The sequence below is a fragment of the Callospermophilus lateralis genome, unplaced genomic scaffold (assembly GCF_048772815.1).
Source record: "Callospermophilus lateralis isolate mCalLat2 unplaced genomic scaffold, mCalLat2.hap1 Scaffold_101, whole genome shotgun sequence".
In the NCBI taxonomy this organism is placed as follows: Eukaryota; Metazoa; Chordata; class Mammalia; order Rodentia; family Sciuridae; genus Callospermophilus; species Callospermophilus lateralis.
The window spans coordinates 1,317,418-1,339,163 of record NW_027510272.1 but is presented as its reverse complement, the minus strand read 5'-3'; the positions used below and the strand labels follow the sequence as shown (position 1 = coordinate 1,339,163).

Here is a 21,746-nt window from a genome sequence, read left to right as displayed (position 1 = left end):
AGAAGTTAATCAGAACAACTTAAAATGTTAGATACATTCTTCTACTCTTATAGTTATTGCCCGAAGGAAATGATTCATTTTAAATTTAATTGATTAGTGAATTTTAATCCCTGAAAACAAAATAACATTAAAAAAAAATATTTATATTTTTAGTTGTAGTTGGACACAATACTTTTATTCCATTCATTTATTTTTATGTGGTGCTGAGGATCAAACCCAGGTCCCCACACATGCTAGGCGAGTGCTCTACCAGTGAGCCACAATCTCAGCCCCACAAAATAACATTTTAAATCAATTCAAATAAATTTGACTTCTTGAGAGTGAACTTTAATAAGCCCCACTAAACTTTTTTTTTTAATTTCCTAGAAATTATGTGTATTATATAGTAAAATGTGATTATATTATAAATTATAGAGTCATTGTTCTGTAATACAACTTATACTTTGCTAATAATTGCCATGCTGTGCAAAATAATGCAGTTAAAAATTATAGCACTTATAGGAAAATTGGTATTAGGCACAACACTCAAAAACTACATCAGTGACACACATGAGAAAATAATGATGACCTAATAAAATCTTTTAGCATAAGCATACACATGTTAAATACTTATGAAATATGCAAATGCAAAATAAACATGAGAACTTTCACCTTAAAAAGACATACAATTTGCTTTGAGAAATGGGGATTCAGTGGGTTGTAGCCTCTTAGTTGTTATGAGGAGGTAGAAGGAGATTTATCTGATATGGAATGGAAAATTTTATAACACTGGTTGTGGATGCATGTCATGATCACATTTGCAGTGAACTGAGAGAGTACACTTTTGAAGTATGTGCTTGTGTATATTCTGTGTGTACCTTAATTTCTGGATACAGCTGGGTGCAGTTTTCAACATTCATCAAATATTTCTCAAGGAGAAAATTGGCATAAGCCAGCACAAATTTGCATTATTCTCATATCCCTACCAGATTTTTGAAATTAATTTAAAGTTGCATAGGAAGAATTTTAGCCAAACTATGTATTAACTATAAAAATGTTCTTTCTTTGAAGAATATTCTGCTTTTTTGTGATTACATTGTGCAACCTAAATAAAAATCAACATACTAAATAATTAATCCATAATATTCTGTGTACATTGATATGAATAGATACTTTTTTCAAGTCTTATATGGCCCTCAAATAACTAAAAGACATCTCACACTGAGGTTGCAAGGACAATACTTGAGAAAGTGACACATCTTCATTTCTTTATTTGTAGTCTAGGGATAAAACACACAGTAGAGGTTTATTTGATCTCTATTTTGTTTTCAATTTGAATTCCTAAAGGTAAGAATTCTACTCCCCTCTTTGCAATTTTCTGTCTTCTCTTAAAACATTGGGTTATAATCCATTTGGAGACTTAGGTAAGCTCATTTAGGGCTGGGGATAAAGCTCAGTGGTAGAGCACTTGCCTAACATGCACAATTCCTTGCATTCCATCCCCAAAGCCATAAGATAAAGTTTTGGTGCTCTTGGTTTTGTTGGTTTACAAAGCATCTTTGAAAAATATTATTTCTGTTTTAATGATTGATAGCTAGAACTAAAGGAATTACATGTATAGTAAGCATCACAGACTAATCACAGCTTTGTTTTATTGAATATGAAAATAGGAAGTGTGCCAACTAGACCTGATATATTAATTTATTTTCTAGAAAACTTAAAAAAACGTTTTTATTCTTCAGGTACCAACTAGTTGTGCAGACTAAAAATGAAGAAAGACAAAAAGTCAGAAATAACTTGCAGCATCTTTTAGAAATGATTGCTACACATGTAGGGTCTGTGGAGGTAAGAGTGAAATTCTTTAAAACTTTAATATATTTCTGCTCTGTCTCTATAGGAATTAAAATAGTTAATTTCATTTATATGCAAATATCTTAATAAAAATTTGTCAGAAAAATTCTGTCTAATGGTGTAACCAGGGAATATAAGAGAATGTGTGTGCATTTTATAAAGTAATCTGTTTTATTCACATAAATGACATACAATAATATTTTCATATCAACAATCTATAATGGTATTGCACCAGGCCATGTTCAACTTAACAAAAATATATGAGAACATTTGGGATTTAATTAAGATTGAGAAGAAAGAACATATCTTTATAATAAGTGTTTTTCCTTTCTGTAATTTCATGTAAATGCAGAATAAAGTATTTCTGAAATATGAGGTTTTGCCTTATCCCTAGCTTTCCAATAGCTTAGTAGTATACCAATAAAACTATTTATCCAGCGCTGAGGCTGTAGCTCAGTGGTAAAATTCTTGCTTCGCATTTCTGAGGCACTGGGTTAAATCCTCAGCACCACATAAAAATAAATAAAGATACTGTGTGTTCATTCACAACTAAATAAAAAAATAACTATTCCCCAAACTTATAATGCCAAGCCCTAAAAGCTAAGATAAATTCCTGAACCATAGAATTCCTGGGTACTTTTTTTGGGTGATAATGTATTTCCAGTTGAAAATGGCTTAAAAAATACTCATCACATCACCTTATCAAAATATGAGCATATGCTGCCCTACTTCCCATCATCTCTCCTGAAAGACCTTGAAACTGCTGCTTTCAAAACATAAGTGAGAAAGAATTAATATCCAGAAATATTATGGCCTTTAAAAATAAATAAAAATAGTGAAAGACCCAAATGAAAATTTCAGAAAAGCACAAATGAAGCAATAAACATGAAAATATATACCATATTCCACATTCAAGAAGTTGGCCAAAGCCTGGAGCGGTGGCACACACCTATAATCCCAATAGCATGGGAGGCTGAGGCAGGAGGATCATGAGTTCAAAGCCAGTCTCAGCAAAAAGCATGGCACTAAGCAACTCAGCAAGACTTTGTCTCTAAATAAAATACAAAATAGGACTGGGCATGTATCTCACTGGTCAAGTGCACCTGAGATTAGTCCCCAGTAAACCCCCCCCCTAAAAAAAAAGAAAAGAAAAGTTGGCTAAAGATTAATGTTTAATAATTCTCAATGTAGAGAGAGAGAGAAGTTCTCATTTACTGCAGTGGTTGTAGAAATTGATATAACACTTTTAGAAAACAACATGGCAATCCTTAATATAACTATGCACCCTGGATTTATTTTTTTTAATAACTTTATTTTATTTATTTATTTTTGTATGTGTGCTAATGGTCGAACCCAGTGCCTCATATGTGATAGGTGAGTACTCTACCTCTAGGTCACTGTATTGAGTTGAATAGTGCCACCCAGAATTCTTGTTTTACCTTGATCTCAGAATATAACATTATTAGGAAGTAGAGTCTTTGCACAGGTAATAGGTTGAAATCATATTGGATTAGCACAGGCCCTAAATCCACTATCTGATGTCCTTATAAGAAATCCATATGAAACAGAGGTAGAGATTAAAGTGAGTGATTCTGCTGTAAGCTAAAGAGCACTAAGAATTTCGTGGAACTGCCATTAACAGAGAAGAAGCAATAAAGGATTCTCCCCTGTATCCTTCAGAGAGCACCATCCTGCTTACATCTTTTTTTTTTTTTTTTAGAAAGAGTGAGAGAATGACAGAGAGGGAGAGAGAGAGAATTTTAATATTTATTTTTTAGTATTTGGCAGACACAACATCTTTGTGTGTTTGTGGTGCTGAGGATCGAACCCGGGCCACACGCATGCCAGGCGAGCATGCTACTGCTTGAGCCACATCCCCAGCCCTCCTGCTTACATCTTGATCTCAGACTTCTAGCCTGAAGAATTATGAGAATAAATGACTGTTATTTTAAGCCACCTGGTTTGTGGTGATTTTTTATGGTATCATTCACAATAGCAATAATAATAATAATAATAATAACATGGTATGCTAATATCTTATGATTGCTAAAACTAATTATCACCAACTTAATTAATGTCTTAAAATAGCACATGTTCCTTACCTTGCAGTTAGGGAGGTTAGAAGTCTAATGTGGGTTCACAGGGCTGCAGCCCTTCAAGGGATTTAGGGTAGAATCCATTTCTTTCCTTTTTCCAGCTTCTAGAGTCCCCTACAGTCCTTGGCTTGTAGCTCTTTCTTCTGTCTTCAAAGCCAGCAGCAGGGTAGATTTCTCCTCTCTTCCCTCTTCTGTTTTCTTCTCTCTCTCTGGCTCTGATACAACTAATTCCCCCTTATAAAGACCTTGTGGTTACATTTGGCCTACCAAGATAATGCAGAATAATCACCTTTTCATGAGATTCTTAGCTTTAAAAAAGAAAATTAAAACCTTTTTAATCACATCTGTAAAGTTTCTTTACCATACACAATAGCATAGCCACAGATTCCTGGAATTAAGGCATGATCAGCTCTGGGGAGATTATTGTTTTCAGCCTGCTATATCTGGAAATGAACAAAAAATCACTAATAGAAACAAAAATTCACTAATAGAAAGAAAGATAAGAAAATGTTGATTCAGTCATATTTAAATGCTACATAGCACTATCTGAATAATCTATAGCTAGTACATCTGTGCACTAAGTGATCTTAAAATACTGAGTGAAAAACATGTCATAGATTATTATATTTAATAATTTCCAATAAGCACAAAGGTTGAAACCAGCACCCACTAAACCAAGATAGTCATGCATTGTATGACAGAAACACATTCATAGAAATATTTTTAGGCAATTTTGTCCTTTTCTGCACATCATATAGATCCCTACACAAACTAAGATGTAATTAGGTGATATATAATCTTATGAAACCACCATTATGTGTACAATACATCATTGTCCAAAACATCATTATGTGGTACATAACAACCTATTAGAGACACATACATATCTCTCTATGTGGTAAAAGTATAAAGAAAGTCAAAACATTCAGGCAAGTAATATCTCTAGGGAAGAAAAGAGGGAATCTCAATAAGAAAGGACACAGGGCCAACATGGTAGATACAAGAATATTCTTTTTATTTCTATTGTTAACAAACATTTCACTCTTGTTTGCAAATTTCACACTTTGAACAAATTAATGTTTCTCCATTAACAATTTCTAATTGCTTCTACTAGAAACATCTTGAGGAGGAGATTACTAAAGTTGATAGAGAATATGAAGAATGCATGTCTGAAGATCTCTTGGAAAATATTAGAGAGATTACAGAAAAATATAAGAAGAATGCTGCTCTACTTAAGACTTCTGGTGAATGAAGATCAATTGCTGATTATCCTTTATAAAAATAATTCATGAACTGAAAATATGTGAAACCTAAAATTATGATAATTTCTTGATCATTTTTAGATGCAATAGCCAAGTTTTAAATGTACCTATAGTTAATAAAACTACATTTGTACAGTGGTTTTTTTTTTTCATATGTCTTTGCCTAACTTCAATTGGTGAGAAGATAGGTAGTGTTGTCTAAATCAGAAATTAGCCAAGTACCCTGTGAACCAAATCAGACACAGTCATTCATTTACATTTTGTCTGTTTTCCCACTCTAGTGGCAGAGTTGAGTATATACACAACAGAAATCTTTTGATCTCCAAGGCCAGAAATGTTGACTCTAAAGTCCTTTATAGGAAAAGATTACTGACCACTTGTATAAAGTATACATGGTTAGTATTGCCTAATTTTGAAACTTTTTTTGTTTTGTTTTGTTTTTGTACTGGGGATTGAACCCAGGGACACTTTACCACTGATCCACATTACTGGTCCTTTTTATTTATTTATTTGTTTGTTTGCTTTAATTTTGAGACAGGATCTCACTATGTTGCTGAAGCCAGCCTCAAATTTGTGAGACTCGCTAGTTCCTGGGAATACTGGCATGCACCACCATACCCAACTAAAACTTCTTAATGATGCTGGACACACAATAGTTCAACCCACTCCTGGTTTACAGCTGTATGGCTTTCCAAGAAGCTAAAGTTCATCTTTACTCTGAAGCAGAAGAATATGCAATGTTAGTTAAGGAAATTAAAGGAAACAGAATTAAAAGAAATAGCAAAATAATTTAGCTCAAACCCTCATTTTAGTGATAAGATTTCATTTTTAGAGAAGCTCTGATTCATCGCAGGTCACACCTGGTAGTAGTGGTAGACACAACATTGGAACTTGGTTTTGGTGCACAATCTGAAATTTTAGCTACAAGAGTCATGAAAAGTGAATATTCCCAATGCTAAGGAAGTTGTGTTTAGGATGGGGAATTTTTTAAACAGGTCTCAGTTAGGCAATCTCTTAAATTGAACTGGCATCTGCCTCTACTATTAAGTTTATTTTTTCAGTACTATTTAAAATCTAATGTAAGTCAGAACAAAAAAACATGATAAAAAGAAAGGCATGAGAACTTGGAATGGAATTACAATAAAGACTTATAAAGGAAGGCATTCAGCCTAAGAGCACAATGAACAAAGAAAGATCATAGTTGGAGGATAACTAATAGATATGACAAGATTAATGATTACTAGGTATTCTAGAATCTTGACTTACAGAATCCAGTAGAACTTTCTTCAAAAGAAATGGTTTGTGCATTGTGCAATATGGTACCAGCTCCCATAGTTAGTTTTCACTTAGATGGTATCTGTGGTAAAAGACACAAGAGCCTTGTCACTCAAACTGAGTGGGGGGTGCAGCAGCATCACCATCACCTGTGGTCTTGTTAGAAGTACAAATGTTTGACCCCACTCAAAACCAACTAAATCAGAATCTGCATTTTTATAGAGTATTAAAAATAAATAACGAAAACATGTAAAGTTTTCATAAATTATGACATATACCTGTAAAATGTTCATTACAATCAAGCTAATGAGCATCTATTAAAACCAGAGTTTTCTTAATGGCTTTTCAGAATTTTTCCTCTGACCTCTCTAACTCCCCACCCCACCCAATCCTCAGGCAAGTACTGATCTTTCTATTACTAGGGATAAAACTCAAATGATAGATAGATAAACTATAGTGTTTACTGGAATTTTACACAAATAGTTATTGAAAAATGTACTTTTCAAAAAATTTTAATTATTTTGTTTTAATTAGTTATATGACAGTAGAATGCATTTTTACACTTTGATATATCATACATAAAAGGGATATAATTCTCATTTGTCTGAGTGTACATGTTGCAGACTCATATTGGTCATGTAATCACATATATACAACAAGTAATAATGTCTGTTTCATTCTAGTATCTTTCCTATCCCCACATCCCCTCCCCTTCTTTCCCATCACTTCCCTCTACCTAGTCTAAGGTAACATATTCTCTAGTGCCCCCTGCCTTATTATGAATTAGCATCTGCATAATAGAGAAAACATTCTGCCTTTGGTTTTGTGGGATTAGCTTATTTCACTTAATATGATATTCTCCAACTCCAACCATTTTCTAGCAAATGCCATAATTTTACTCTTCTTTAGAGCTGAGTAATATTCCATTGAGTATATATATACCACATTTTCTTTATCCAAATTCATCTATCTAGGTTGGTTCCATAGTCTAGCTATTGTGGATTGAGCTGCTAAAAACATTGATGTGGCTGTGTCACTATAGTATGCTGATTTTAAGTCCTTTGGGCATAAACCAAGGAGTGGGATACCTGGGTCAAATGGTGGCCCCATTCCCAATTTTCTGAGGAATCTCCATAGTGCTTTCCATAAAGGACACCTCATTATGTTGGCCAGGCTTGTCTCAAATTCCTGGACTCAAGTGATCATCCTTCCTCAGTCTCCTGAGTAGCTGTGACTACATGCATCTGTCACTATGCCTGGTCCATGCACTCTTGCATGGTTTCTTTCACTCCAAATATTTTGAGATTTATGCATGTTCTGTGTAACAGTTGTTCATTCCTTTTGAATTAATACACTCAGGTATCATACCTATTGAAGGTCACTTGGTTATGTTATGGTTAGGATATAGTTTCTCTCCCAAGGCTTCCTGTGGTTAAATTTAACCCCCATCAGGAGAAATTAAGAGAATGGAAACTTAGTTCAACTGTGCTGCTTAGAGGCAGGACCTTTGGGAAGTACTTAGGTTTATTAATTAATTAAAATCATTAGGGTAGAGCCCCTATAATTGAATCCTTGTGGTTTTATAAGAAAACAGACCAGAGGATGTACATTTACATGTTCCCTGTCATGTAATACTATGAGCTCCCTTTGGACTCTGCAGGGGGATGGAGGGGCTATCATCCAATAAGGCTCCTAGACCTGTGCCTCTAGAACCATCTGCCATAATAAACCTGCCTCAGGGACTGGGGGTATATCTCAGTTGGTAGAATGCTTGCCTTGCATGTATAAGTCCCTGAGTTCAATCCCCAGCACCACTAAAATAAATAAATAAAAAAAAATAAACCTGCCTCGACTATGGCATTATAGTGATGAAAAGCAGACTAAAACAAATTATTTAAAATTTCTGGCTATTACAAATAAAGCCATTATGAACATTCACATACAAGTATTCCTATGGATATATGCTTTCATTTCTCTTGGGTAAAATATACACTAGAGAGCTCCAGTAACAAATGTTTGGGGCTCTAGGATAAATTCTTGCTATCTGTGCAGAAGTGCACACCAGTTAAGAAACAGCTGTTGGCATATTACAGAGGTCTGGTAAAAACAACACATGAGCATGGGACAGTAAGTGCCTATGTATACTTCCCATTGTGACCCTTGTCATAAAGTCAGACCCAAAAGCCCATCACAAGATAGAAATAGTACCTCCAGAATTAGTCTGAACAAGATCAGAGGGAAAAAATAAGCTGCCTAAGGAAGTTGAGGCCTTCTTTCCCCTTCAACAGTTGCACAAAAGCTTTCCCCCTAATTTTAACCTATGGACATCACAGAGTCCTATGCAACTAGCTGAAAAAGCAGGAAAAAGGGATGAATCAGCCAGTTCTATGTGGATTCCAAGGAGAAAACTCTCAGCAGGTACTTTGCAGCCACATTAAGAGGTGACCCTGGAAGCCTTCCAGGAAAGATTTTCTTAATGGGTTTTCTTCTTGTAGAAGTGGCCTGAGATGAGAAGACATGCAGATTCTCAAATAGTGACCAATGGATTTGCCATGGCCCCAGGGCCTAGAAGGCATAGAGCTGATGAAAAAACAGGAGTCAGTTATATGTGTTAGAGCCAAGCGTACAAACCGAGTTGGCACAAAGTGAAGACTTCTGCATCACATGTCAATACCCACCAGAAAACAGCTACAATAGAAGAGATAAGGAGAAAATCACTCAGTCAGTTGAAGTTAAGCAAAACTGATGTAATTGGACACCCGCATGGCCATGCTTCAGAAATGGAAGTCATATGTATGCCCAATAGCCAGGATTCATATTTACAAGATTGATCTAGTGACCTACTTCTGAATGTTCATCTTGTCTGCAACAGAGAATGATACTGTGCCTCTGATAAGTATTAGTCCTTAAATAGACCAAATGACCATTTGATGACAAGTTGACTCCATGAGTCCTTCCATCCTAGTAAGACTAGCACTTTATCCTCACAAGGATAGATTACTATTATAGGAAATGAAACACAATATATTAAAACATGGAATACTACTAAAGTAAAACCCTGAAGAAAATTCATAGTTTTAAATACATTTTTAAGAAATAATTAAGGGCTGGAGTTTTGGCTCAGTGGTAGAGTACTCACCTAGCACATATGAGACACTGGGTTATACCCTCAGCACCACATAAAAATAAATAAATAAAATAAAGTTATTGTGTTGATCTACAACTTAAAAAATTAAATAAATAATAAGAATCTAACTCAAATTTTAGGGAAAAACATGAAACTAATTGAAGTAAAGCAGAAGATAATTATTGAATAACAAGCAAAAACTAGTCAGTATGAAAACAGACATACTAAGTTTAAAAATAATAATAGAGATGCCCTTTTCTCCCCATAGAATCTCAATCCCTACCATTATCTGGGGTTTAAGGAATGCCTGATCTGGAAGCAATAAATTCCACATATATAACATTGGTCAGTGAAAGAAATGTAGGAGTGAATCCATGACAATGGGAATATTGACTATCATATACTGACTTAGAATGGCTGGAACAGACTTCTAAAGATGCAAGTGATATGCATGTTTGGAGAAGTAACTGAAGGCATCCCACAATATACAACCCAGGGGCTGCAGTTGTTGCTCAGTGGAAGAGTACTTGCCTAAGCACTGGGTTCAATCATGGCACCACATAAAAAATAAATAAATAAACAAGATAAAGCTATTGTCTACATCTACAACTAAGTGTATATATGTGTGTATATATATATATATATATATATATATATATATATATATATATATATATATATATATTTAATACAACCCAGTTTTGGGGCTGGGGCTGTAGCTCAGTGTTGGAGCACTTGGCCACACACGTGAGCCACTGGGTTCAATCCTCAACACCACATAAAAAGAAAGAAAGAATGATATTGTGTCCTTCTACAACTAATATATATATATATCCCAGCTTTAAATTGCAGACCTCTATGTGGGCTTTATTCCCAGTAAGAAAAATACATGGGTGATAAATCAAGTAGTGGAACCAAGATTTGCTCTATATAACATCAGTCTCTGTGATCCAATGGTGATTTTGCGATTCCCAAACTCTGCAGGATTAAAGGTCCTATTCCCAAAGTAGACATATTCTTGCCCAAAGTACCATCAATCTGCCTGTTACAGCTACCATTTACAGCTGCCACCACAATACTGTGGACTTCATGTGCTTGGAGAGCAGGAGAAAAGTAAAGAAGACACCAACATGTCAGAGACAAATTACCTATTCACCAAGGAACTAGACCAGCTTTTGTACAATGATGGCAGAACCAGGTGATCCATTGAGCACTTCTAGTATGCTCTTGCCTCATTGTGACTTTGAACAAACAAGTAGAACAAACCCAAAAGAGAAGTGCATTCATGAACTTTAAGTCATAGCATTGAGTAAGCCCAGTTGGCAGTTGGGAGTAAGGGAACTGGGGATGGAAAATGAAAGAGAGAGAAGATGAATGCTAGTTATGGCCCAGAGATCAACTGTAGGAATAGAGGCTGTCAATCTTCTTGCTAACCCCACTCTCACATCTCTTAAGAAATACCCATGGAAGAGTTATGCCCTAAGCCTGGGTGAAGTGGATATGTTTGGTGAAGTGTGGCTCCTATGAGAATGTGCCTCACAGATTTGCCAACAGGGAGCAAATTGACTTTGGCTCAAGAATTCCATTATAGCTTTCCACAGCTTCCTCAGAAGACCCAGCAGTATATAAAACTTTAACCCAATTTTCTCTCCCTCCCCTTCATTGCTTTGTGGTTGGATAACTTTCTCAGATTTTCTGGCACATTTAATCCACCTTGGTTTGTTTCTAGGAAGACTTGCACTAAAAGATTTATAAATTAGAGAGATTCTTTTTTTTTCCTTAGTACTGGAGAGTGCACCTAGTAGTTTTCTATCCTGAGCTATGTCCTCAGACATTTCTGTTTTTTTGTTTTTTGAAATAGAGTCTAAATTGCCAATATTGTCCTGAAACTTGGAATCCTCTGTCACAGCCTCCAGAGTTGCTGGGATTGCAGTCATTTGCCATTGCCCAGATGGGGAGGCTCAGCTAAAAAAAGCTGGGCATATTTTTCTTTCTTTGTTTTTTAAATAATTTTTAGTTGTAGTTGACGCAATACCTTTATTTTATTTACATGTGGTGCTGAGGATCGAACCCAGGGCCTTGCACGTGCCAGGTGAGCCAGGTGAGCATTCAACCACTGAGCCACATCCCAGCCCCTTATTTTCCTTCTTGCTGAAAGCCCTTTTTTTTTTTTTTTTTAGCTTTGCTTCATAAAAGTTTTATGGGGGGAGGGCAGTACCAGGGATTGAACTCAGGGGCACTCAACCACGGAGCACTCAACCACTCCCCAGTTCTCTTTTGGATTTTATTTAGAGACAGGGTCTTACTTGAGTTGCTTAGTGCCTCACTGTTGCGGAGTCTGGCTTTGAACTCACAATCCTCCTGCATCAAGATGCTGGGATTACAGGTGAGTGCCACCTAGGTATCTTTGCACCACCTAAGTATCTTATCTTATTATAAGTGTGTCTTTTCTTCCATTCTACTTTCTATGTGTTTGTGGTTTGTATATAATAAAGATACTGATTTCTACATATTTATCTAATTTGTCACAAACTTACCAATCTTATTATTCAATAGTTACATTGTGGTTGAATCTCTTGGTTTTTTAAATTATAATTCCTGCAAATAGTAACAGCTTTACTTACATCTTTTACTTATACTTCCAATTTCCTTTTGTCTAATTTTCTTCGCCAGTTGATCAAATACAAGAATGCTAAATACTAATTGTGAGAGAGACCATTCTTGATTTTTTTCCAAATTTTAGTGATGATGCTTTGAGTGTTGTCTCATTAATCACAATCACAACTTTTGTGATAAATGATATATATGTTGATAAGTAAGCACCCATTTTTTTCCATCATTTTATTATGGTTGTTGAATTTTATCAAATGACTTTTAAGCATCTATGACATTGCTATATATGTTTTCTTTCTGAAGAGTTTGTATGATTATATTCCTAGCACATTAATTATTTTTGCATCACTAGAATAAATCCTATGAGATAATGGTGTTGCTTTCCCTTTTTAACAGAAAGGGTCTCACCAACTTGCCCAGTCTAGAGTACACTGGTTATCTACAGGTGCTGTCCCTCTACTGATACATAGTGTGGACAAATTATCAGCCCAATACAAACTTGAACTTCTGGGTCTGAGTGATCCTGCTGCCTCAGCCTCCTAAGCAGATGTGCCATTGTGCCTAGCTGTATTTATTTCTTTTAATATGCTCCTGGACTCTCTTAATATCTTATCTGAACTTTATTATTTGAATTGATAGTCATAAGTAAGCGTGGTGGTATGGTAGTTTTTAATTTTTGTCAGGTTTTAGTACCAATATTATATTCACATCAAAGAAAAAAGACATTTTTTTTTTACAAATAACAAAATATTCTGGAACAACTTAAAAATATTAAAATAATATGATTTCTTTTTCTTTTGGTGCCAGGGATCAAACAAAGGGCCTTGTGCATGCAAGGTAAGCACTCCACCAACTGAGCTATATGCCTACCCCTAAAATAATATAATTATTAAATTTGGTATAATTTTATATCTGAGTGGGTTGCTTTTTATATATGTAGTTCTTGGGCAATTTTTCCTAGGTTTTGCTTTGTTTTGTTTGTGGTACTGAGGATTGAAACCAGGAGTGCTCTACAACTAAGCTGCATCCCCAGTCCTTTTTATTTTTTTATTTTGAGACAGGGTCTTGCTAAATTGCTGAGGCTGACCTCAAACTTGTCATCCTCCTGCCTCAGGCTCCCATGTTGCTGGGATTACAGGCATGCACCATTATACCCAGCTTTATCTGGTTCTTCTAGAACTCAGTTAAAGATTTTGTTTCAAATATTTTCTGTAGATTTGGTAAACTATATTATCTTTTACATTCTTTATTTAATCCAGTTTCTAAAATTGATTTGCACAGAACTCAACAAAGTAATCTATTGTGATTTTTTTCCACATGGTTCTAGGAAACAACAAAACAAAATATATGAATTAATAATTTTTGCAAATTATTAAAATTTAAAAATTAAATTTTTTGCTTATTTGAACACTCTCCTTTTTCCTAGAATCAAAATGCTAATGATTTCTCTATTGATGTTTTTAACTTAATACTTGTTTTTTTTTTAATTGTAGATAGACACAATACCTTTATTTATTTATTTTTTATGTAGTGCTGAACCCAGGGTCTCACACATTAGAGGCAAGTGCTCTATCACTGATCCACAACCCCAGCCCTTGTTTCTGTTTTATAACCGGATAGATTTTTGCTTTTTTTTTTTTTTCTGTACTAATTGACTTCTGCTTTGCTTTAATTTATTGGGTTGGTTTTTCCTTTCTAATTTTTGAGTTAGATTTTTATTTTTTTTTAAATGGTGCTAAGGCTTAGACTCAGGGCCTTACACATGCCAAGCATGCTGCCCTGTACCACTGGCTATATACAGTATAGCCTCACATTCTTTTTTTTTTTTTTTTTTTTTTTTTTAGAATTTTCTCTGTGGGATGTCACTTGGGATGACTTGCTTACCCATTTAGTAGGCAAAATAGATCTCCCAAGTGAAACAAGTTGAAATCAATAAAAATGATTGTGAAGCAACTTAGCAAGGCATCCAGGAAGTCAGGCAGCCCTCCAAGGAATTTGCAAAAGGATAACATGGCCAAGCAGGTGGCAAACACCTGTAATCCCAGGAGCTCAGGAAACTGAGGAAGGAGGATCACAAGTTCAAAGTCAGCCTCAGCAATGGCGATGCACTAAAAAATTCCATGAGACCTGTCTCTAAATAAAATATAAAATAGAGCTAGGGATGTGGCTCAGTGGTTGAGTGCCACTGAGTTCAAACCCCAGTACCAAAAAATAATAATAATAATAATATGAGTAGAGGGAAAGGATCTTTCAACTACCGTCCTGTCAACTACTTGGCAACTACTTGGGATCTGGTCAATGAAATTGCCAAGCAAGTGGTATGTAAATTTGGGATGGTAAAATGGCTCATGCCAGTGTGGTGGTGCAGCCTTTCATCCCAGCAGTTTGGGAGGCTGAGGCTGGAGAATCACTTCAAAGCCAACTTCAGTAAAAAGCGAGGCACTAAGCAACTCAGTGAGACCATGTCTCTAAATAAAATACAGAATAGGGCTGTGGATGTGGCTCAGTGGTAAAGTGCCCCTGAATTCAATCTCAGTACCCCTCCCTCACCAAAAAGGCTTTTATCAAGCAACTGAGTTTGCACAGGACAAGTGACACCACTTTTCTGTGAGAAGGGTATGGTAGTGGAGTTGTTTATTCTTTACAAACCTAACAACCTCTGACTAGAGAGAAAGATATCAGCTCTAAAGCAGGAGACTCCACCCACCAGATTTGTCAGGATTAAGGGACAAATGGGGAAGGCCCATTACTGGAGTGCCTCTGAGGGGGAGGTGACAGTTCCTTGTTGGTGGAGGGTGGGATAATAAGTAGCTCTCCACTGACAGCCGTTCTAACTCCTGAGAAAGGAGGGAGATATACAGGCTAAGCCAGTCTGTTCACTAGTAGAAATTTTTGGGTTACTCTGTTTAAAAGAGGATATGAACCAGAGCAGTGTCCTCGCAGAAGGGTGTCATTGTGGGAAAAACTACCCCTTCCTTATCTTTCGTCTTCAAACGTAGAATGAGTAACTATGTTATGCATTAAAGAATAAGTTATTTATTTGGACACTTGAGAAAAGCTTCATTTTGCTCACCAAAAAAAAAAAAAGAAAAAAAGAAAGAAAGAAAAAAAGAATGCACTGAATTGGAAGATAAATAAACTAATTGTAAATTGGAATCCCTAGATATCAGTCAACTTCAGTAGGGAAAATGAGAGAAAGTCTTTTTTGAGTTGGTTTTCCAGGCAAGGTCTAAGTCATATAAATCCTGGAAAAGGAATTCTAATTTCTACACCTACAATCTTAATGCCTCCACTTCTGGAATGGGGTATGAAAAAGTGGAATAGGGGCTGAGGATGTGGCTCAAGTGGTAGCGTGCTCACCTGGCATGCGTGAGGCACTGGGTTCGATCCTCAGTGCCACATAAGAATAAAGAAAAGATATTGTGTCCACCTTAAAAAAAGAAAAAGAAGTGAAATAGCTATTTACTTGAAATAGTCCATTTTCAGGAGAAGAAGAAAAGATGTGGAATGAAATCAGGCTGGAAATGTAGTTGGCTGTGGAGAAGGCAAAGGCTGATTGGTTGTCTCTGACATATCAGCCTGGAGTCCCCAGATGGAAGGTAGTGAGCAAGGGGTGGATCCTGAGAGCAAAAAATTTATATATTCTCCATCTGTGGATAAAGAGAGGGTGAGCAGGGCTGGGGATGTGGCTCAAGCGATAGTGCACCCGCCTGGCATGCGTGTGGCCTGGTTTCGATCCTCAGCAGTACATGTTGTGTCTTCTGAAAACTAAAAAATGTTGTGTCTTCTGAAAACTAAAAAATGAATATTAAAAAATTCTCTCTCACACTCTCTCCTCTCTCTCTCTATCTCTCTCTCTCTCTCTCTCTCTCTCTCTCTCTTAAAAAAATAGAGGGTGAGCAATTGAGCAACGGGGACCCAAAAACAGCTTGTTCTTGGGTCTCCCCTTAAGTAAACGTATATCCTGGAGCAAAGAAAAGGAAATTGGGGAGTTTCATCAAGCAAATGGGAAAATGTGGCTTTGAAGAGGAGAGGCAGGAGACTCTAATTCTATGGGACAGACACTCTGAGAATTAGAGAAGCCAGCCAGAACTAACAAAAGCTAGTTAAAGCCCAGTAGCTATCTTACTCACAGAGACTAGTTGTTTATTAAACTAAATGTTGCAACAAGAAAATGATCATGAGATATCTCAGTCAGATAGAGTGGGGAGGAGCTTGTTATTGTGTTGGAGTTTGTGTGGGTTGCTTGTAAGAGGAGACTGCTAGTTTTTTTTCAAGTGCAGTATACCCTTTATTAAATTTGGTTAGAAACATTGTTTTGTTAGCCTTCTCCCTGTCCTATTGCAAACATCATTCATTAGAGTCTGACTCTTAGCAGAATCTGGCAAGCTCTGCTTGGAGTTAAGAGTGCTGGTTGGAGAAAGTAATTTGACTGAATAGAAGGCCATGGAAAAATCTCTGTAGGCGGCTGGAGTTGTGGCTCAGTGATAGAGTGCTGAACTAGCACATGTGAGGAACTGGGTTCGATTCTCAGCACCACATAAAAATAAATGAATAAGGGCTGGGGCTGGGGCTCAGCAGTAGAGCACTCATCTCACATGTGTGAGGCCCTTGGTTCTATCCTCAGAACCACATAAATAAAATAAAAGTATTTTGTTCACCTACAACTAAATTTTTTTTTTAAAAATTAATGAATAAAATAAACATATTGTGTCCACCTGCAACTAAAAAATAAAAATTTACGGGTTAGGGTTATGGCTCAGTGGTAGAGTGCTCGCCTAGCATGTGTGAGGCCCTGGGTTCGATCCTCAGCACCACATAAAAATAAATAAACAAAATAAAGATATTGTGTCCAACTAAAACTAAAAATCAACCAATCAATCAATCAATATATAAATATATAAATAGATAGATAGATAGATAGATAGATAGATAGACAAAACAAAAATGTAGACACTGGGATTGTGGCTCAGTGGTAGAACACCTGTCTGGCATGTATGAGGCACTGTATATGAATAAATTAAATACATGTCCATTGACAACTAAAAAACAATTTTTAAAAAAATTTAAAAATCTCTGTAGGGTTGTAATTCACGAAGAGTAATCCATGAACAATTCTACATAGGCAGAAGATAATGAGAACTACGACTTGTGTGAGATAGATGGCCACTGAACAATAGTTGAAATATCTAAGGTGAATCTTCCTTCAGATACTCATTATCTCTTTCCTGCAATCTCATGGAAGTGTTCTTCTGTGAGAAGATTTAGAGACAAGGAAGAAGGCTAAGAACATGGGGAGAGAGTACCACGATTATACTCTGTGTTAGAAATTGCATGCTTCCCCTTCCTGTTGTGGTTGGCTTTGAGCTAGAACACCTTGAGGAATTTGGCTTTGAGTTGCAACAATTTTTCTCTTAGGTTTGCAAAGTTAGAAGCAATATACTATTTAGTATTGACTTGTTCCCTTCATTCCATAAAAACAGCAAGGTTGAACCAATTCAGTATTACAAAAGCATTCTTTAAAATGGAAAGGGTTCAGATCTTATGGACCTAAGAAACTAAAATGTTCAGGGTGACCCTGTAAACTCTCTCTCTCTCTCTCTCTCTCTCTCTCTCTCTCTCTCTCTCTCTGTGTGTGTGTGTGTGTAATCTAGGTAACAACTGAATCTGGTTGAAGGCAAACTGGCATTCTTTATTTATGCTACTTTTGAGTGTGTTTGAAACATTAGAAAATGAAGTTTAAATGTTATTATGCACTGAATATACTACCTGGCACACAGTAAGCACTCAATATCAATTTGAGACAATTAGCATCATCATTATCATTAAGATCTCTAAAGTCAAAACTGAGATTAATTAGTTAAAAGGACAAAGAGATAGCTTTGAACTCAATATAAGAAAAAGTTTTTAACAGAGTTCTGGAAAAATGAAAATAAAGTGTCTTCTGAGTTGAAGGCCAACAGAATATTCCTAATGGCATTAGTTTACATTTCATGAGCACTTTTAACAGGGCAGAGAGGTCCTCATTTAATCTTCATGACAATGTCACAAGGTGGGCATACTCACTGTCCCCACTGGAGCTGTGCCATAAGATACTGATGGCTTGGTCAAGATGTTGCAGAAGAGGGTCAAGGTATATGGTTTTGCTAGTTGCCCTTTACCCACCCGTATAACCCTGAACTCTTCTCATTCAATGAACATGTCACTCATATGAATTGTGCAGTCTGGCAGGCTGGGCTGCTCACACTCACACTCATCCAGGGAATAGAGAAAAACTCTTACTTATGAAGAAGTCTTTTAACATCACCTTTCTCTCTCAAGCAGAAGACTAAAACATCACCAGAATTTAATTACCTGTAGACACGTGATGATATGATCAAGAAAATGCTACATTTCAATGGCTCCATTTATCCATCTTCAAATTTCCCATAAATTAGAAGGAAACATTTTCCCTAGGCTGCCATTTGACCAAGAAATATTTGTGGCATATCTTTGTCAACATGTTTCAGAACATAAATCCAAATTACAAAACTAAAGTTGGTATAAAGGCTGTTGTCATATATTATATCACTTGGAAAGAAATATTGGTGACCTTATCCAGTATGACTGTTATAATAGTAATAAAAATAAATCTTGGAAGATTGCACTTCTGGTCAAAGTAGTAAAATGTGACCTTATTCTATTCAACATTGACATTTATTATATAATTCATATGTAAAAAACTGCATTAAAATGATATTAAAGCCCTGATTAGAAATGAGAATGTTGAAGAACTTCAGAAATTAGATTTAACTTTACCATCCCTTCAAAGCATTGGGCCTGTTTGATGCAAATGAAACTAAATTTTCTTCACCAATCTCTAACTCAGTTGTAATTTCATTATTTGTATCATCTCATTCATATATTTTTTCCCAGTGTCTCCTCAAACATTTTATAAACTTTAACTCATTTTCATCGTGCTTCAGAGAAAAAGATAACACAGAGCAATGAATGCACAAACTTGATTCAGAGGATCAAGCCACCTGATCATGGTAAGGAAATCCTCCTTGGGCCAAAAATACCATGGTTAACAAGGAGCACACAAAGAGCACACCAGGCCCTAGGAAGGGAGGAAGCAGTCAGACAGGTAGCGAGCTGGATTTCACAGAAAGGACACCATGTGGAGAAATTCATCATTTCAGAATCCTATACAGGTAAAGTGTTGAGGTGTTTTATGATGTTTTTATTAATTTGTTCATTAGATATTTTTTTCCTTTTTAAAACTGATCAAGGTTTTACAGAGAGGCCCCTTCATTAAACATAAAATTTTCCCACTTTCACTTTTGCAGTAGAGTGTGAAATAACATTGAAATTAAAAATGTTTCCCAGCCACAGCACACAGGATTGTCTTAATTTAATCATTAACAAAGTTCCAGGCTTTCTTGCCATGGTGGGTCTCATCTCTCCCCACTTCCTCTGGCCACCTTTATTTATCCATTTTTTTTTCTTGACACTGGAGATTGAATCCAGAGCCTCTCACATGCTAAGCAAGCAGTTTACCACTGAGAAACCACCCCCCCAGCCTTTTAATTTTATTTTGAGACAGGGTCTCGATTAGTTGCCCAGGGTGGTCTCAAACTTGTCATCCTCCTTCCTCAGCATCCCAAGTGGCTGGGATTGCAGGCATAACCCCATTGTGCATGACTCCAAGTCTTTCCAAACATGGTTTACACCAATGTCACTACACTATTGCGTTCCAGTCAATTTTTTTTTAATGTATTTCCTCATATACCTCACTGCTCTGAATATCTTCTGCCATTACATCATTAGATTAAGCTAAATGTTGCTGTGATAATAAGCAGCCCCAAAATTTCAGAAACTGGTCACACAAAGTTTTATGTCTTGAATACTGTTCATTGAGGCAGTTCTGTCCACCTTGGATACATAGGCATCCAGCTGAGGGTATAACCACCAATTCATAAACTATGTATAGCCATGCCAGGAGAAAAGGAAAACTATGTTGGAGCCTTGTACCAGAAATTAGGTGTGCAGTTCAAAATGACACAATTCAATACCATATCTAGTCATGTGGTTTCACCAAGCCATAAAAGTACAATTCTACCATATGTCTGGAAGCTAAAAATATTTGACCAACCCCCTATTAATGACTTCTGATCTCCATGGATCCCAAATCTGATCATTCTTCCTAATCAAAGTACAGTTCTACCTACTTCTAAAAGATATCCCTGATTCCTTTTGATAAAATGAAGCTATCCATAGGGTTAATGTACAGAGCACATTATTTTACCTCTTATGACCCTTATGACTCTGTGAGAACAGTGTCTCCATTGGGACCCTGAGTTTCCCACAATATTTTGCTGGGTAAATATTGCTTAAATGATTGAACAATATTGTCAGTATAATGAGAATTTCCTCTCTAAAGACTTCAAATATCCTGGAGGCCAGTAATACTTGATAAGTAATCAACCTTTTTTATTTTTTTCTTCATATTTATATCATAAAGATACTTAAAACAACATTAAAATTATCATAAAGATGAAATAAAAATGAACCCATAATCCCACTAGCCTAAACCAACAAATGCTTTTATTTCTTCTAGTCCTGTTCAGAGGGGCATTTTTTTTAAATAGCTATATTGAGGGTACACACACACAGCACACAGACAGGAAGAATTCTAAATGGAAGATAAGTGTCTGCTCAGTCAACATGGCATTCACCCTTCCCCACAGCAAGGACATGCTAGGCCATATCTTAAGACTGATTTTTACTTCTCACAGCACAAGTGCCAGTAATTTAAAGCTTCTAAGTTACTTAATAGTGTCCCCATCATTCAGAAACATCAGTATACCCTTTATGCCACTCCTGTGCCTTGCCCCAGACCTCAAAGAAATTGCCCCTAGGACAAGAAGCTTGATTTTTACTATGAGAAGGGAAAAAAAAGGAGGAATGTGAGTTAAATAGTGGACAATTCAGTGGTATTGGGAAAATGTCAATGTCACCCAAGACCAAACAACATGCAAGTTTTAACCTCATTCTCAAACTGATGTTCATAGCTTTTCATTCCATTTACCTAATCCAATTACTTTTATTTTATCACGTGTTCTTATTATTTTTATAATCTGAGTTGAACCGCTCTGGAACAGGGTGACTCACATACACACACATGTGTGTGCATGCACCTGCACACACACACACATACACACACAGTATACCTTTTTAAAATTTATTCTAATTAGTTATACATGACAGTAGAGTGCACTTTGATAACTTATATAAATGGAGTATATTTTCTCATTCTTCTGGTTGTACATGATGTAAAACCACACCAGTCATTAGAGTTATATATACACATTAGGAAATTGTGTCTGATTTATTCTACTATCCTTCCTACCCCCATTCCCTCTCCCCTATTTTAACTTAACCATACTATCAAACACACAGTAGAAAGTCTCACCATAGCTACTAAACAATCCAGATGGTGATTTAACTCACTCAACTTACTTAAGATCAAACAAATCTGCTTTGTCTTCAAAGCTACTACTA

At 36.1% G+C, this 21,746-nt stretch overlaps 1 protein-coding gene across 1 annotated transcript in view; it reads left to right on the top strand.

Moving 5' to 3' along the window:
- Positions 1–5,178, top strand: part of LOC143639964 (kinetochore protein NDC80 homolog) — a 40,289-nt gene extending 35,111 nt beyond the window's left edge. Inside the window, 2 exon segments of the mRNA XM_077107973.1 lie at positions 1,722–1,824; positions 5,041–5,178. Of these exon segments, the coding sequence (XP_076964088.1) occupies positions 1,722–1,824; positions 5,041–5,178 (241 nt within the window).
- Positions 5,179–21,746: the final 16,568 nt, after the last annotated feature.